Consider the following 17741-nt stretch of genomic DNA (forward strand, 5'->3'; position numbering starts at 1 on the left):
ATTTCTGGGACATTTCAAGATATTTAATATTGCCATTTATTTTCGACGAAAACTACAATTGAATTTTTCTTTAAGTTTTCGGAAAATAATCAAGTTTTCTAAAAATATATAATTTTTGTTATATTAAATTATTTCTAACTAAGATTCAACGACTGATATATTTCTGGTACAATTCGAGATATTTATTATTGCCATGTATTTCCAGTGGAAATCACAATTGAATTTCAGTTCAAAATTTCAGAAAATAATTAAGGTTTCCAAAAACATGTAATTTGTGATATATTAAATTATCTCTAAGATGTAACGATATCTATGGTAAATATCGAGATATTCATCATTGTCATTTATTTCAAATGGAAACCACAATTGAAATTACCCTTAAAATAACTGAAAATAATAAAACTTTCCATAAATATACAATTAAATTATCTCTAACTATGATATAATGACATTTCTGGTAAATTTTGAGATATTTAATATTGTCATTTATTTTAAATAGAAATTATTATTAAAATTCTCTTTAAAGTTTTCCAAAAATACGTAATCATTAAAAAATTGAGTTTTTGGCACATAAGATTTTCCTCTGTATGGACTGGAAATATTAGTAACAGTCAAGTCCAAATGTTTATCTATCACATAAACCTGACACCCTGTATATTTTACAAGCTGTGTAAAGGAAAATCCTAATATGCTTATTAGTACCTAACAACATTGTCTCATAATTAAAATAATCGCATTTCGTTGTTTACAATAAAATTTTTTGGGTCCCTTTCCCCAAATTTTCAAATGCAAATGATATAATCATTTTGCGAAATCCATTGCGCGTTACAAACTCCTCGCGAAATGTTATTAAACGAGATTACGAATTCATGGGGCTCCACATAAAGAAAGGACAAATACAGAATTTAATTAAATATTCAAATAAGTCCTTCGCGTTAATATTAATAATTTAGCGACGTTTAATCCGGACAAAAAAGCCAAACACATTTTCGCGTTGCGGCTCCGCCACACTAAGTCTTATTCCAACATGCACACGACTTATTCTCGTGCCTTTTGTGCGGATGCGGAAGTCCCATTGTTCCGTTATTATATTATTCTCGGATGTGCATTTAATGCCGCCACTTGTTTTATTACTTCTTCTTCCATATTATTATCCTCGGTACACAGCGGAACGTCAACCGATAAAAACATTTTTACTAGTTGCAAAACACGTAACAACATTCAGTTCGTTCATCGACCAGTCTATTAAACAATTGCGCCATATGGGCCGACACACATGGCCCCCAAAGATTCCGCAAAATGTCACAATCCGTCTGCAACATGTGCCCGCACTCCTGACTCGGATGCGGACCATTAATGCCGCCGTACGACCGATAAGTTGTCCTGCATTCGCAGGAATTACGGTTAACATAACGTTTTACGGTCGCCTGTTATCGTCGAGTTTTATTCCAGCCGGTGAGGTATCTGTTTCTGTTCCTTTAAGCATCCGGAAAAAAGTGTTATAAGGATAATAGAAGGAAACGATGTTATGGCTTGGATGGGAAATGATGCAACACTTCTAAAGTCTTGTATGGATAATGTTATTATAAATTTTTAGTTTTATGACTGATAGAATCTTGAGGAGAAGCTAAATTGGGGTTTCTTAATGTGGTACCACCCACCACAGTAATGTGGGACTAGTTTGAAGGAGTAAAATTGTAATGGGTCAACCTTGATAATTTTATTACTAGAGATGATAAATAGGTAAAACCAAAGTCTTTTTGAAAGACAGAATAAAGAGAACAATTTAATTAAACCTCAAGTTAATAACAACTTTACAAAATGAATATTAGGTGAACAAAATAATAAAAATATAAAATAATTAAATGAACGACAAATTTAATTGAACTTAAAAACTATGCTCTAACGAATATTTAAACAAATAATTCAACCATCAATAAACAGTAAAATTCAGCAAGGAAACTAGCAGAACTCTGGTTTGAACACCACAAAAATTCAGTGAAATCTGACAAAACAATACAAAAGCAGATTTTTTATAAACTCTGTTTCTAAGAAGGGGATGAAGTTGGTGGTGACTTAAGTCCTTATGGGACAGAACGTCTCCAACAACGCTACTACTTCAAACAATGAAATTAACTGAACAATTGTACCTTTTCTACCCTTAACAACATTGTTGCCAAACTTATTTAAGGGTTTTCCTCATTATGAAACCGTAATCTAAATTCTTGTACAATGTAAAAAATTCGTGCTGGAAATTCACATATCATGTTGGAAGTAGCAGAAACCACAAAATTATTAATAAAATAAGTTACCGAAAATGAAAATCAAATTACAAATAATGAAGTTATGAATTTTCCAATGGTTTTTCCGGTGTTTCTCCGACATTTTTGAGTATAACTCCAGTTTTAATGCACCAATTTCACTCAACAGGCATTCAAATGAAAGATAAATGAATATTCTAAAACCTTTGTCTATATAGTTATAGGATTGTTCTGGTGGTTTGGACGCCAGTGATTTTAATAACTTCATAAGTCGGTTTTTGAGGCTAAAATCGATAATGAAAATTCACATGTTGTGCTGGGACTAACAGATCTCACAAAGTTAACCCTACTTTAATTTTTTTTTATGTGAAGATGACATTTTTACAAAAAAATAAATTACCGAAAATAAGAATCGAATTACAAATTATGTAGTTATAACTTTTACAGTGGCTTTTTGAGTTTATGGAGTTGCTCCGATATTTTTTAGTATAACTCGAGATCTAATTGACCAATTTGGCTCAAGAAACATTCAAATGAATGATAAATGAACATTTTACAACTTTCATTTACATAATATTGATATTGCCCAAGTAGTTTAGATGCCAGGGATTTTAATAACTTCATTAAGTCGGATTCTTGGAGCTAAAATCGATGCTGAAAATTCACATGTCGTGCTGGGAGTAACAAAAATCAGAATGTTAAGCCCAATTTAATTTTCTTCATATGAAAATGACACTTTTACAAAAAAAAAATAAGTTACTAAAAATAAGAATATAATTACCAATTATGAAGTTATAACTTTTACAGTGTTTTTTCAGTTTCTGGAGTTGCTCCGATATTTTTGAGTATAACTTGAAATCTAATTGACCAATTTGGCTCAACAAGCATTCAAATGAATGATAAATAAACATTCTATAACTCTTATTTATATAATATTGATATTGCCCCCGTAGTTTATATCCCAATGATTTTAATAACTTCAGTCTGTTTTGTGGGGCAAAAACCGATGCTGAAAATTCACATGTCGTACTGAGAGTAATGGAAATCACAAAGTTAAGCCCACTTTGATTTTTTTCATGTGAATATGACACTTTTACAAAAAAAATAAGTTATTGTGTTTTTCTCTTTCTGGAATTGCTCCGATATTTCTAATGTCTAACTCGAGATCGAATTGACCAATTTCGCTCAATAAGCATTCAAATGAATGACAAAAAAGCATTCTACAACTTTTATTTATATAATATTGATATTGCCCTCGTAGTTTAGATTCCAGTGATTTTAGTAACTTCATTAAGTCGGTTTTTTGGGGCAAAAACCAATGCTGAAAATTCACATGTCGTGCTGGAAGTAACAGGAATCACAAAATTTGCCCACTTTGATTTTTTCAATGTGAATATGACACTTTTTTAAAAAAAAAAGTTACTGAAAATGAAAATCGAATTAAAAATTATAAGTTATGAATTTGAAGGTTTTTTTCAGGTTTTTGGAGTTGCTCGGATATTTTTGAGTGTAACTCGGGATCAAATTGACCAATTTGTCTAAGCAAGCATTCAAATGAAAGATAAGTGAACATTCTACAACTTTCATTTATATAATTTTAAGATTGCTCCAGTAATTTAGATATCAGTGATTTTAATTACATAAGTTGTTTTTTTTTTGGATAAAAGTCAATGCTAAAAATTCATATATCGTATTCGGTGTAAAAAAATCATCACATTGAATTTTTTTATGTGAATAAACTACTGAAAGTAAAAATCAGTCGAAAAATTATGAAGTTATGAGTGGTAGACTAGAATTCAACTTTTGACGATTTTTACATTTTGTTTTGAATTTTATATGAAATAATTAAAATTGAATTTACCTCTGGTATAATAAAAATTCTGGTTCTATTCTTGTCTATTATTAGTCTCGTAAACTGTTTCTCGTATGAAAAAACACCATCATGACTGACATCTAAAAAACTATAAAAAATTCAAAAAATAATTGTTCAAACCTTAATTCACTATTACCCTATAAACAATCACTATAAATACTGATTCAGAGAAAGCATGAATAGAAGTATAAATGTATAAATAGATGAAAAAATAAAATGAAGGTGTAACTGGGATTAAGTTGGACTAGGGTAGTTCATTGATGAACTTTTGAGTTGCCTCTTCAAATTCGAAAAAACGAGTGACCAATAACAAACTTTAACAATGTTACAAAGAGAAAATTAGTTGTTACAAAGGGACATTCGGTATAAACTAGTTTTTAACGTCATTAAAACTGCACATTGAAGTTTCATAATTGTGTTACGAGAAGCGAATGCATTTATCGATCCCAACAATAACCGTCTGTGTGTTTGCAAACTTTGATCACACTTACGTGGAAATTTGAAAAGCTTCTAATCAACTAACGTTAATATTTTACCAGTTCAAAACCTTTCAATATTAATACGTAGCCGTCTAGGTGTTACAAACAAAGTTACACCATCACGGGCACGAAATAAAAGGCCGTCCACGAATAATAAAATATTCAGCTTGCATAAACAACGGCATTTCGATTCCGTATTAAAAACTATCAATAACCCGAACATAATACTTTTATCGTTGACTTGCTCCGGCGAAAACATTGTACGAATTGAATGGAGTCTCGAGCATAAAATCAAATTCCCCCGAGACACACGACAACGGCGCGAAAATATTTATCGTACGTGAAATGCAACCGGTAATATTATAAAATGATGCACGACCGAACACCGGAATACTTTTATAAATGTTTTATTAATACACATATTTTGTTGCAGAGGATGGGCACGGTGCACGGCGAAGAGCTGCCCTACTTGTTCGGCGCCCCCCTGGTCGACGGCTTCAATCACTTTCCGAAAAATTACACCAGAACTGAAATATCATTATCCGAGTCCTTCATGATATACATCTCGAATTTCGCCCGTACCGGGTGAGTGAAACAATACACGACCGGAATCATTGTTATTAAAGTGACTGACGGCGCAGGAAATGAAGAACAAAAACGGGTCTAATTGAACTTTCAGCTTTATGACACTGTAAAGTTGTGTTATTGGGTTCTAGCGAAAATATAGAGGCAGTTAATTAAAACAGTATATCGTATATTAGCAAGTCTCTTAAGTGTGGAGCATTATAATTGTAATAAAATTGGATGTGTTATTACCGCACATAAATTTTAGTTTGAATTGTGTTGTCGTCAAATCTTGAACTCATGAACATATTGATTTTAATTTAAAATTTAAAAAGACTGCACTGCAGTTACGACAACAAATTTTATTATTAACTATAAAAGAGACTTGTTATACGGCATATTGTTCACAAAATGCTACATTTGCATGAGCCAATATTTTATGCTACCTGTTTTATGATTAAGATTATTACATTATTAAATTTAATTCCGTTATAAAAATATTGGAGGTAACGAACTTGTACGGACGAAATAAACCCGGATTTATGGACTACGATTTTTATTGATGTGCCTTAAATGAACTACGGTTTAAAGAAATGGCGCAATTAATTTAATAATTCCCTCGCCCGACCTTTGAATAGCTCATAATGAAAACCAAACATTGTTTTATCTATTTAAAGTGCTGAAAATTTGTATAATTACGAAAAATCTTCCGAAAGTGCATCGTCCAATTAACTCGCCTTCGCCTTTTTAAGTTATCGTTAATCTTTAGCAAAAAAAAAAAACAAAAACGTCGAACGAATTGGATCGACCATCTGGAACCGGGTCCGGAACGTGCGACGTCGAATTTCAGTAACTGGATGGCTTCGATTAAATTGCATTTTAATAAACGACGTAAAATTCGGGTCCTCGTCACGTTTGATCTTTGGAAAACTAAACCCAGAAGGTGGATTAGTGAATCCGTCGGATCGATGGCCATCTCTCGTTTAATCACGGCCGGGCGAAAGGTGAGTCCGGAGTCCGGGATGCATGACTTATCAATTCAGCCGGCGTGCACCAACATATAAACCCGGAATCGGGCTTATTTTATCAACAATCGTTCCGTATTCAAAACGAGACGGACTCGCATGACGGTTTTCTAATATCGTCGAAATGCCTCGGACGTTAATTGAAACCGGAGCCGGATGTTTGAATTTGATTTAGTGTTACGGTTAATTGGCTGTAAAACTTTGGAAAATAAATCCGGTTTAACTGTCGCGGTTTATTATTTTCTTAGTGCCCGGGCGATATTTTATAATCGAATTAAATTTAAAGATGCATAAATGTTAGTTTTAAGGGCAAGTGTTAAAGTAATGTTTATTATACGGTTGAGTTGGTTATTAAATCATGTTTAATTTTGAAGATATACGACCAGGTTATAACACTATCATTATTAACAACTGTTCTGCCTTAAATCCCCCCCATAATTTCATTAAATTTCTTGATTTTACCGTTTTTTGGCGACCTGTTAAAATTAAATTATTGCATGAGTTTTTAGAGGTGCACGCAAAATAAATAAAATCCGGTTATGTCCAATAGATTATAATTACTGAAAATTTTGCACCTCGCTACTAAAAAAATGATTAATGGCCGCGTCAATGTCCAAGTTTAAATATGTCGAGCCATTTTTTGTTTTAATTAAGTAACTGCTTTTAAAAAATGATACTTTAATCCTGTTTCAACAACGATTGTCATTAAATAATACTAAAGGTAAATAAAAATTTTAAAATTTATAGTAATATGCTCAGTGACATAGAAAATAAAACACATGTATTGTATATAATGACTGGATTTCATCAATTTTTCATGCACAGTTTGAGATCATTAAGACAAAAATATTGAATATAGTTATTGATCAATATTAAGCTAATAATTAATTGGACCTCCATGATGATCTAGACACTGATTGACATACCTTGGAATTAATCTAGTAAGGTAAAGGTCAGCCAAAGTCTTTGGAAGGATAACTGAATTTATAAGTCTCCTGTTTGTTATGACTGACACGTTTTCAATCGGTGATAAGTTCTGAAAACTTGTTTGCAATGGGAATAAATTTATAATGGAATATTCGAAACACTCTTAAAGTAACTCACCCAATATGTGGTGGAAAACTAAAGGGTTATAAGGTAAGGCAGTAAATAACTGAGGTACCACAATTTCGTGGATGCAGGGCTGGACAGGCAAATTACCTCTAACGTACTCTAACCGCTTAATGTGTAGCAAATACATCTAACTATTTTTTGTGCCATCTAACGGTGCGAATCTTAAGTTACCTATACTGTGACAATTTTGATATAGAAATGTGTAATTTTTTAAAAGGTAACTGGTAATAATTTTATTATTACAGACGAGTTTTAAGTTACCCATATTGTGAGGATTTTAATACAGTAACCTGTAATTTTATAATAAGTTACCACAGGGTAAATTTATTACTATAGATAGATAAACCTAAAGTTTTTCACAAGAAACCGATGATGTATGTGATGTATATAATTTCCATTCAATATTAATTATAATGTAGTAACCTTTACTTTTTTAATTTTTCTATCCTTAATAACATTGTTACCATATGTAAAGGCACCATATAGTTCAATATATAGATATCTGATAATCTAATTCCATTCTTCTCTCCTTACTTCTATCTTTGACGACGAATCTCCAATGTGAGAAGAAGCACGAAGTGAGAACGTTAAAAAAGTATAAAAGACTAGATTTTATGATAAACACTTTGTGTTTACCACATTTTTTTGTGGTATTTGGCTGTGCATGTCTTAAGTTACCTATACTGTGATGATTTTTATACAGAAATCTGTAATTTTGCAACAGGTTATCGGTGACTAATTTATTACTATATATGTTAAATCAATAAACCAAAAGCTATTTTGAAAGATTCGTTACGACAAATTAAAAAAACAACGATTTTTCCCAAAATATCAATAATATGTAATGACGTATTTAGTCTCCATTCAATATTAATTTCAATATCAGTCACTTTTAATTTTTTTGTATTTTCTATCTTTAACAATATTCTTTCCAAACTTATTTAAGAGTCTAAAATCATACGTAATGGCACAATAACACCAGTTTTTCAATATATAGAACTCCAATGATCTTATTCTATTCTTCTCTCTCTAGTTCTTTCTTTGACGACGAAGCTCCAATGTGAGAAGAAGCACAAGCGAGGACGTTAAAAAAATTATAAAAGACTAGATTTTATGATAAACACTTTCCATACTTTCTCTTCTTTTGTAAATCATTGGTTGGCAATTTCTCCTTCCTGAACCTTGTTCATGGTAATCTTCAGATCACACCTTCCAATAATTTTAGACAATGCCTCGATTCTGGTTCATTCAATTCCAAACAATGGACAGCCTTTTTCTCACATTCCAATATCCTCTAGGTTGGCTTTAATTTGAGTTGATGATAAGAATAGATTGTTCACATTCGAATTATTCTTTTGAAGTTTTTCGAACTCTGAACATTTTTCGTAGCTGCCACTTTTCTGTTTCTGTATCGATTTTTATAAACATTTTATTTATATTTTGATGAAGCACCAAAATTATTTATTAACTTTGATAAATATCACAATGATTATGAGGATAATAATTTTTAGTCACATTAATAGAGAACAAACTAAAGGAATAAAATCATATAAAAACTACTATTTCTGAAGATTTTTTAGATAAATTTTGATGTTATTGTTTTTTACACAATAATTAAGAGGATATTTATATAAATTCCCTTTTATTACAAATTATTTTAGTCACCTTAATGGAAAACAAACTGAAGGAATAAATTATATAAAAACTGCTATTTCTAAAGATTTTTTAGAAAAAAATTGATGAATTGAAAAATTTTTTATCGATTTCTATAAATATCCCGAAATGACTGACGATCTCTAGGTGTTTCTTTCGATCTTGATAAAGCTGAGATAAACTAGAATTCAAGAACTATTCAAGGTAGTATAATTATCGCCACTACTGAATGTCTTGTATTTTCTATGTCACTGAATACATTATTTTTCCTCCAAAAATAAGTTTGAATTAAGTTTGAAACGGGACAATTTTAATTTGCTTTAATTATTAGAAAAGATATTTCCCAGTAGTTGGAGATGAACTGCTCCGAAACATTTCTAGTTTCTGCCCGACTCTGCAAATTTCTTACGTCCCGTTCAAAGTTCAGGAAGCTGTAATTATGACGGATCCGTAATTGGCGCAATTTTCGATAATTCCCGAAACGTGTACACGTATGTGCGAGGAAAGTTGGCGTGAAACAAAATTCGGGGGGCGGATTTGTATGAACGGGGAACCGACGCCGCGACGCGGCGTTCGAACAATGCCCGAATTCGCAAGTAACCGCCCACATTGGCTTTCGCCGCTCGACGACTATTTGTCTTTGCTCATAATACCCGAATTACAAACTTTCCGTCGGTGCGGATTAGCGTTTTCTCCCCCCTTATTTCTACGTTGCACACACCAAAAAAAAATAATACGACTAATGAAATTTCTCTCGATGTATTTTACAGGAATCCGAACGAGCACCACAAGCAGGAGCCGACGTTGGCGGCGTCGAGGGAGAGGAACAGGTTCAAGTCGATCCTGTGGGACGAGTACGATTCGACGCATCAAAAATATCTCGAAATCAGTAAGTTCAGTCCCAATTAGGGTACACATGACCAAGTTGGGCGCACACATGCCGTTTTCTCATGCACAGAAGGGCTTTTGATTAGTGAATTACATTCAAAGTTGTTTGACGTGCGCCTAAAGACCCAAAGACGGGGCTTTGTGCGAGTTCGACGTGTGCGGTGCTCATTAACGGCGATAATCTTGGCTCAAGTTAATATTATTCGTGGCACAAAAGCTCTAATACGCTGTGTAGCGGGAAAAATATTTTTCCTATTTGAGGGGTGGTTTTTATTCGAGGCTTCAGACTGTTTTATTGGAAGATGTCGGCGACAATGTGGAACTATCAAATTCGATAAAAGTTTAATTAGGTTTTTAAATGGCGTCTATAAGATTTTTAATATGTGGATTTCGAGACAATGTGGCGATTTTGCTGGATATATATTACAAAGTACCGTGTTTAATGTCCGGCATTGTTCCGAGATTTTATCGTTCGAAATACCGCGACAGTTTGAATAAAAATATGTAATTCTGGTTGATTTGACTCGGTAATTGGGAAATAAAACTATGACCTGTATAAAATCTTTCTACTATTTCTTTAAGTGACATTTATTTATTTATAAAAATTCTAGGCAGGTTGATTTAGTTTTAGTAAGTACCGAAACAGTCATTTATTTGGTTGGATCATAATTTAATTGAATAAATTTTATAAATAAATAAATAACACAAAAACTGCTATTTAAGAAGATTTGTTAGACAAATTTTAATGAAATACCAAAATTCTTTATCAATTTTAATATATATCACAGTAATTATGAGGATATTCATGTAAATTCCCTTTTATTATAAATTATATTTCATGGAAAACAAACTGAAGGAATAAAATCATTTAAAAACTGTTATTACAGAAAAATTTTTAAACAAATTTAGATGAAATACCAAAATTTTTTATCGTTTTTTTTTTATAAATATCACGATAATTATGAGGATATTCATATAAATTTCCTTTTATACAAATTATTTTTAGTCACCTTAATAGAAAACAAACTGAAGGAATAAATCATATAAAAACTACTATTTCTAAAGACTTTTTAGAAAAATATCAATGAAATACCAAAATTTTGTATCGATTTTTATAAATATCCCAAAAATTATGAGGATAATCATGTAATCCTTTTAATACAAATTATTTTTAGTCACATTAAGGAAAAACAAACTGAAGGACTAAAATCATATAAAAACTACTATTTCTGAAGTACTTTTAGACAAATTTTAATGAAATACCAAAATTCTTTATTAATTTTAATAAATATTACGATGATTATGAGGATATTCATGTAAATTCACTTTTTTTATAAATTATTTTTAGTCACATTCATGGAGAACAAACTAAAGAAATAAATCATATTAAAACTGCTATTACAGAAAAATTTTTTAGACAAATTTAGATGAAATACCAACATTTTTTATCGTTTTTTATAAATATCACGATAATTAAGAGGATATTCATATATATTCCCTTTTATACAATTTATTTTTAGTCACCTTAATAGAAAATAAACTGAAGGAATAAATCATATAAAAACTACTATTTCTAAAGACTTTTTAGAAACATATCGATGATATACCAAAATTTTGTATCGATTTTTATAAATATCCCAAAAATTATGAGAATAATCATGTAATCCTTTTAATACAAATTATTTTTAGTCACATTAAGGAAAAACAAACTGAAGGACTAAAATCATATAAAAACTACTACTTCTGAAAATTTTTTAGACGAATTTTGATGAAGCACCAAAATCCTTTATTGATTTTGATAAATAACATCGTATTTAAGAGGATAATTGAGTATATTCCCTTTATTACAAATTATTTTTTATAACATTAATGAAAAACAAACAAAAGAAATAAAATAATACCAAAAGTACTACCAAATTTTTTTATCGATCTTGATGAATATCACGATAATTATGGGGATAATTAAGTAAATTTTCTTCATTACAAATTATTTTCAGTAACACTAGTGAAAAACAAATTAAAGAAATAAAATAATATAAAAACTTCCAATATTTTTTATTGAATTTGATATCACGATAATTGTGAGAATATTTATGTAAATAAGTTACAGTTGGAGTATTCAAGTGCTATAATTTCTGCAAATATATGTGAAAAACATCCTGAAGTCATTTTAAATGTGATAATGAATCTATTAAAGATGAACAACGTCAAGTCCTGAAACCTAGAACAACGATAAAGGAGATTTTGATAAAATGGTTTCTATTTTATTAAATTCATCCCGGATTTATTTAATTGATATTGCTTTTTGATTTAATAAAGCCTGCACTCACATAAATTTAACTCATGATACACTGAATATTTTTAACTATTGTACTAGATGAAAAGCTTCAAAATAATAATAATTTTATTACAATCTAAAAGTGGCAAAATTATTATTATATATAAAATCAATAATTACAAAATACAAGTAGGCAAATTATGTTTGAGTTTATAATTAATTGTAAACATAGACTATTTCATTGCCATTATATATTAAGCTGTACCAATAAATAATTACATGTGTCAAATTAAAATGAATTACACGATTTTTCGCCGGTTCATTTGTTTAATATAAATATACTTCTATAAATAAATATACAGAATACAGAACTTGGTACACCATGTTAAAACAAATAACATCAAGGTTGAGTAAATTAATTTCTTTAAAAGTGAATTGACTGTGCAATGAGTTGAAGGAGTTGAAGGAACGAGGAAGATTTGGATAATTATATAACCAGAATCTTTACGTTAAAAGTGCTCTACCTCATCCACCAAATAGTTCAGATTGAATTTATTTGTGTTATTGTCCAATTTTGTACTTAATAAACTAATTAATTCTGCACGTTGATTATAATGTTGAATATTTTAGATGATTTTCGCTTGTTAAAATCCCGCCATTAAAAAAAAAGTTAAACATAAAGTAAAGCCGTATTAAATAATTATTATACAGCGGATGCACAAGTTTTTAATGAAATTAGGTCGAATGGTGTTTTTTCATTACTAACCATCGCAGAGATTTGGGATGCATTAGGGCGCTTATGCAACTAATAGGGATCTAAAGTCGCCATCAATTAATTTAGTTGGCGACATTAGTCGGTCCAAGTTTGAACTACTCGCACCAGATGACAGTGGCGCGAAATTGTGTTAGCACCAAAACTTCGTCACTTAGTTAATTTTCCATCGCGCTAATGCCTTTTTTCCGTGTGATAAACTGATGCAAATGCGGACGGATCTTCGGTCGTTCGTTCGTTCGGGCCGCGGGGTCCCGGGATTGAGTGCAGTTAAGGGGGAAAATAAGCGAAAAGGAACGTGTAATAAATGATCTAGCAAGGACAAACTTTGAATATTGATGTCCGAACGTTCGAGACACTTCACTCCATCCATATGAAGCACGGCCGCTGGAAATAGATTTTTAAATTACCCCCCGGAAAGCCTGAAATATGTTGGCGGAGTTTGTTTTATAATCCCCCGCGTCATGATCGATGTCATATTCGTTATCGAACTTTGTACATTACTGTCTGGCCCGTTAAGTGCCACGAACGTGACCATTCACGTTGCCATCGAACACGAGCGGATTTCCAGTTACGTCTTGCCTGGATATATTACGGTGCTGCAATAAAATCTCGGATCGTTTCCAAGAAATAACGTTGCCACAGATAAAAATTTTATGAAATTTAATCAGTCCTTTCATTTGCGCCGGACCGACGCAAACATTTCGGTTTCTTTGTTACGATCGACGTACGAAATCGTCACGTCAGGCAGGGAAGCAAATGAGTTATGACGTGGGGATAAATATAAACCCCCCCGAATTGATTTTCATGATTCGAACAAATTTGCCCTGGACTCCAGATAACTGGGTCTGAAATATTCATGACCAGAAATCCTTTTCTTGATAAGTGGTGGAGGAAGATGGAGGGTGTCATTTCACAGTTGATTTGCTGGCGATTAGCGGGGCACCCTTCTTATCATCCCCATAGATCTAACAACGCCATTAATCGCTTTATTTAGCCATTCTTCCACTTGGACTTATTCCAAACCAGCGGCAATTAATTCGTGTAATTGTTTATTATATTAGATGCAGTTAAAACTTAATGGATTATCCCAATCTCCGTTTGATTATAAATGTTATTCGCACTAAACACTACTTACACAAAGTACAAACTTACTCCTTAATCAAAAACAAATACAGATTCCCATTCCGACAGAATAACTTTAAAGCAGACGCCCATTAAAATGATTGATTTTCCGCTTTAGTTTGGGACGTCTAAGAACCGGTAAGTTAAATCAAACTCCCGGGCTAATAAATAAACCAACTTGAATTATTTATTTTAGCGAAGTTATAATTGAGGGAAACTGCATCCAAAACACCCTCCCTACACGACCGAAAATCCACAGCCCGAAAACTTGGAGGCAACTTTGATGTTGTTGCGCACGGAAAACTCTGACGTGTGCTGATCCATTTTTAACTGCACCGAAACTCGCCGCCGGAAACGGGCGCACGAACTCCCGAAATTTCCCGTCTGATCTTTATTTAATTGGTAGGGGGACCCCCCCGGAACTGGGGAACTGGGAGACATTTTGACTCAGGTGACAATCGGATCCGTTTAATTTGGAACTTGCCAGTTGGGAGTAAACGTTCTTTAATTTATTGTTTTCGAAGGTGCGATGATCGATTGCCAGCAACTATTTTTAGGTTTACTTTGCAACGGCCGAACTATTAAATCTACATTATCAAGCAAAGCGAAAATATCCAATAAAGAGTTTTAAGTGTGAACTTACCAATAAGCCGCTTCAAAAACAACTCGCAAACTGTTTAGGAACGACCTAAAGAGTAATTACAGTTTGACTTTGGTATTTATCTAATAATTTACCACCTTCAAACAAAGTACAAACTCAAATAATAACAACGTCGACATGTTTATTTTCTAATTAAGACACAACTTATATATTATTAACATTCAACGATATTTGGGCTCGATTATAAAATAATGTTGCTACAACACAACCTTAATTTATGTTTAAAGTTGAAAACTTTGAGTTCAAGTTAATGAGTTTATTCAAACTAATTCTGAATGTTCTCGTATTATGTTGTAATTTATGTATAACATTGGACACAAACACACAAACTATATTTTTTATTTAATTATTAAAATTTTAGTTATATATTAAGGCTATTAAGTTAGATTGGATCAGGTTTACCCAACCTAATTCTGATATTCTCTTGTTATATATCAGGGATGGCCAGGCTCCTTGATAGTCCGAGCCATTTTTCAAAATGTGAAATGTTTCGCGAACCCCAATTAAATACGTATTTAAGGTATGAAAAAAGGTATTAAAAATTGTTTACAGAAATTATATTTATTGAAAACATATAAATAAAAGAACAAAAAATGTGTATTGAATTTGAATATTAAAAATTAAACACATTTATTTGACTTCTCCTGATAATTCTGGAATGAAAAGGGAACTCGGGTACATTTATCGAGAGCCACGAATAATCCTTCAAAGAGCCGCATGTGGCTCGCGAGCCGCAGGCTGGCCACCCCTGTTACATATTATAATTTACATATAACATACGCATGAAAATATATTTTTTTATTTAAATGTTAAAATTTCAGTTATATATTAAGGTTAAGTTAGGTTGGATTAGGTTTACTCAAACTACTGAATATTTATTTATTAATTTATGTGTAACATTATACACACAAGTTATATATATTTTTAAATTTATCAGGGATCAAGGTTAAATTGGATTGGTTTAGGCTTACTCAAACTAATTCTTAATATTTTCTTGTTTAGTTATTTATGTGTACCATTATACATATAAAATATATGTTTTTATATTTATACAATAAAATTTTAATTATATATCAAGGTTAAGTAAGAGTGGTTGGCTCAAACTAATTCTAAATATTCTATTGTTATATATTATAAATTATGTTTATTATACACACATATCAATATTTGTATATTTATATAAAAAAATTGTTTTTGATCAAGGTTAAATAGGGATGGATTAGGTTTACTCAAACTAATTCTGAATATTTTCTTTATTATTTATTTTTTTAATTATGTATGTATGTAACATTATACACATAAAATATACAATTTTATATTTTTTCTATAAAATTTTAGTATTAAATCAATATTAAGTTGAAGGGTGGATTAGGTTGACTCAAACTAATTCTGAATATCCCATTGTCATATATTATAATTTATGTATTACATTATACACACAAAAAATATATGAATATTTTTATATTTATATAAAAAGTGTTTTTTTGATTAAAAATATATAAATATTTTTATATTTATATAAAAAATGTTTTTTTTTGATTAAAGTTAAGCTGGGGTGGATTAGGTTTACTCAAACTAATTCTGAATATTTTCTAGATTATTTGTTTATTTAATTATGTATAACTTATAGACACAAAAAATATATGAATATTTATATATTTATATATAAAAAAATTGTTTTTTGAAAATATACAATTTTATATTTTTTCTATAAAATTTTAGTATTAAATCAATATTAAGTTGAAGCGTGGATTAGGTTGACTCAAACTAATTCTGAATATCCCATTGTCATATATTATAATTTATGTATTACATTATACACACAAAAAATATATGAATATTTTTATATTTATATAAAAAGTGTTTTTTTGATTAAAAATATATAAATATTTTTATATTTATATAAAAAATGTTTTTTTTGATTAAAGTTAAGCTGGGGTGGATTAGGTTGACTCAAACTAATTCTGAATATTTTCTAGATTATTTATTTATTTATTTAATTATGTATAACTCATAGATACAAAAAATATACGAATATTTTTATATTTATATATAAAAAAAATTGTTTTTGATCAAGGTTAAGTTGGGGTGGATTAGGTTTACTCAAACTAATTCTGAATATTTTCTTTATTATTTATTTATTTAATTATGTGTAACATTATACACATAAAATATACAATTTTATATTTATACAATAAAATTTTAGTTATAGATCAATATTAACTTAGGGTGGATTAGGTTGACTCAAACTAATTCTGAATATCCTATTGTTATATATTATAATTTGTGTATAACATTATACACACAGAATTTATATAAAAATTTTTATATGTATATTTAATTTTTAAGTTGTCGTGGATTAGGTTTACTCAAACTAATTCTGAATAGTTCTTGCTAAATATAATTTATATGTTCATATAACAAAATTTTTGGTATTAATCAAGATTAATTTAGGTTGATTACTTTTATATACATACATGCATATATACACACTAGAAATACATATTTCTTTATTTATATAATTTTAGCTATAGATTAAGGTTTTGTTAATTAATTAATTTGGTTTAGGTTAGGATATATTAGATTAGGTTAGGTTAGACAAAGTTTCTTTTATTCAAACTAGTTTATTTTCTGATTATAATAGAATTTTACATACAGAAAAATGATTTTTGTCAATAATTAGGTTTATGTTAGGTTAAAAGGTTAGGAAATTCTGTTCAACATTTTTCTAAAATAAATAGAAAACAAACTAAATCATTATATATTACTCTTTTCCTTAACTTTGTTTTTACATTTTTCAAAATTATCGTCGAATCAAAATTAGTGACTTCACGGCAATTTAATTCCGACGTTCTCCTCTCTAATTATGGAACCTTTGATATTTTCCCGAACGCAAATTCATTCTTTCGTTTCATTAAACCGCCACAACGAATTACTCATATTTCACCGTGGCCGTAATTAATTTCGAAATTTACGATCTTGCCACTGTAATCGGTCTTTTCGACGAGTGAAATGTGTGACTTTTTATGCCCGTCTACAGACTACCACA

At 30.4% G+C, this 17741-nt stretch overlaps 2 protein-coding genes across 3 annotated transcripts in view; one reads left to right on the plus strand and one right to left on the minus strand.

Moving 5' to 3' along the window:
* The window catches only part of LOC109599294 (leucine-rich repeat-containing protein 15-like), a 35709-nt gene extending 20992 nt beyond the window's left edge, over positions 1–14717 (minus strand). The window contains exon 1 of the mRNA XM_049966874.1: positions 14675–14717. The gene's annotated coding sequence lies outside the window, so the exon portion shown is untranslated. The remainder of the gene's footprint in view (positions 1–14674) is intronic.
* Positions 1–17741, plus strand: part of LOC109598642 (neuroligin-4, X-linked-like) — a 284001-nt gene that overhangs the window by 257274 nt on the left and 8986 nt on the right. For both annotated transcript variants that reach the window (XM_049966869.1, XM_049966870.1), the window contains 2 exons: positions 5047–5198; positions 9739–9857. In XM_049966869.1, coding sequence (XP_049822826.1) covers positions 5047–5198; positions 9739–9857 — 271 coding nt within the window. The remainder of the gene's footprint in view (positions 1–5046; positions 5199–9738; positions 9858–17741) is intronic.

This window comes from Aethina tumida, chromosome 4, assembly GCF_024364675.1.
Source record: "Aethina tumida isolate Nest 87 chromosome 4, icAetTumi1.1, whole genome shotgun sequence".
Lineage (NCBI taxonomy): Eukaryota > Metazoa > Arthropoda > Insecta > Coleoptera > Nitidulidae > Aethina > Aethina tumida.